The sequence below is a fragment of the Otolemur garnettii genome, unplaced genomic scaffold, assembly GCF_000181295.1.
Source record: "Otolemur garnettii isolate 467f Iridium unplaced genomic scaffold, OtoGar3 scaffold00152, whole genome shotgun sequence".
In the NCBI taxonomy this organism is placed as follows: domain Eukaryota; kingdom Metazoa; phylum Chordata; class Mammalia; order Primates; family Galagidae; genus Otolemur; species Otolemur garnettii.
In genome coordinates, this window is record NW_003852547.1 from 3,803,235 (window position 1) to 3,804,942 (window position 1,708).

Sequence of the window (1,708 nt, forward strand, 5' to 3'; positions counted from 1 at the left end):
GCTTGAGCCCAGGAGTTGGAGGTTGCTGTGAGCTGTAATGCCACGGCACTCTGCCCAGGGGGACAGCTTGAGGCTCTGTCTCAAAAAAAAATAAAAAAAATAAAAAATAAAAAAAAATAAAATTAAAATGAAAAATTCAAAAGTATGGCTCAGCACCTGTAGCTCAGCAGTTAGGATGCCAGCCACATACACCAGAGATGGCAGATTCAGACCCAGCCTGGGCCTGCCAAACAACAATGACAACTACAACAAAAAATAGCCAGGCATTGTGGCAGGTCCCTATAGTCTCAGCTACTTGGGAGGCTGAGGCAAAAGAATCAATTAAGCCTAAGAGTTTGAGGTTGCTGTGATCTGTGACTTAACAGCACTCCATTGAAGGCGACATGGTAAAACTGTCTCAAAAAATTCAAAAGTATGTTAAAATGTGGACAGAAGTTATTTTTAACTGCCGTGCTTCTGTACTCTTTTAATTTTTACTAGAAAACAAGTAATTTTTTAAAATTTTAAGTGAAAAAGAAAATGGAAATACTTACAGAAACATCAAGCAAGAAAGCTTGCTTATCGCTGCTCCTCTCTCTTAATGGTTGTCTCATGGAATCTCCCTGGCTTTCCCCTGCTCTCCTGGAGTCCAGCCCTCCTCATTCTCTGCCCTCCAGTTCCTGTTCCTAAGGCCCCTGCTTATTTCTCCTCAGGTCTGAGCACTGAAGGCATCTACCGGGTCAGCGGAAACAAGTCAGAGATGGAGAGTCTGCAGAGACAGTTTGATCAAGGTAAGGCACAGCCTGGCCACGCTTTGGACCCCAAGTCAGTCCAGGCTGACAGAATAGCTGACTACCCCTGGAGCCTGAGGGTGGTCCTGCCACCCACAGACCCAAAGCCAAGAGGTGCAATCTCTGAGAAGCAGACCACATGTCACCTCAGTTAGCTTTGCCTCTGGTCACAGTGCCATGGAGGAGAGCAAACCAAAGCACTATCCCTGCCAAAGCTGAGTCAGCCAGGCCCCACATCACCATTCACCAATAACATTTTTGATTGCCCTGACCTCATGCAGCTCTGAAGGTGTTTGCCTCTATTGGTCATGCAGGGGTAGTCGTGGGCACATGATGTAAAAGTCAGGTGACAGTGACAATCCTATTTTGCCAGCATCTCAGGAGTATACCACAGTTGTCCTCTTCACGTCCTTGCACAGGAGAAAGCGAAGGAATGTTTTGTGATTAGCTGAACTTTTAAGACTCAGGCTCCCAAAGAACTCTCCAGAGTTACACTGGTTCTTGGCAGGGACTCCTTTCTCCTAAGCTAGGTCAGCTTTGAGAGGCCTGGGGCCAGGCTCTTGGCCCAGATGCCAAACTCTTAACTCCTAGAAGTGGCCACACTGTCAGTGTCCAGGGAGGGGGGCAAGCAGAGGAGCACAGGAGGCCCTGACATGGGCATGTGGCTGGACCTGAGGTGTTGCAGCTGGGAGCAGACACCCCATCTGCCCATGTAGGTGGGTGGGCAGCCCCAGCACTTGGCAGCACCACAGTCATGCACAGCTAGCTGGCAGTGGGCAGAGTGACCACATGAGAGGCAAGCACCTGTTAATCTTACAGGATGGAAACATGAGGTCAGGGTGAGGCTAGAGCTCTACATTGGGGCTTTGCTTGTACATATAAGAATCTGGGGCTCGGCGCCTGTGGCTCAAGCGGCTAAGGCGCCAGCCACATACACC

The 1,708-nt window shown here is 49.1% G+C and overlaps 1 protein-coding gene across 1 annotated transcript in view; it reads left to right on the forward strand.

The window, feature by feature from the left end:
• Positions 1 to 1,708, forward strand: part of ARHGAP35 (Rho GTPase activating protein 35) — a 134,086-nt gene that overhangs the window by 121,417 nt on the left and 10,961 nt on the right. Inside the window, exon 4 of the mRNA XM_023518940.1 lies at positions 693 to 770. Within this exon, the coding sequence (XP_023374708.1) occupies positions 693 to 770 (78 nt within the window). The remainder of the gene's footprint in view (positions 1 to 692; positions 771 to 1,708) is intronic.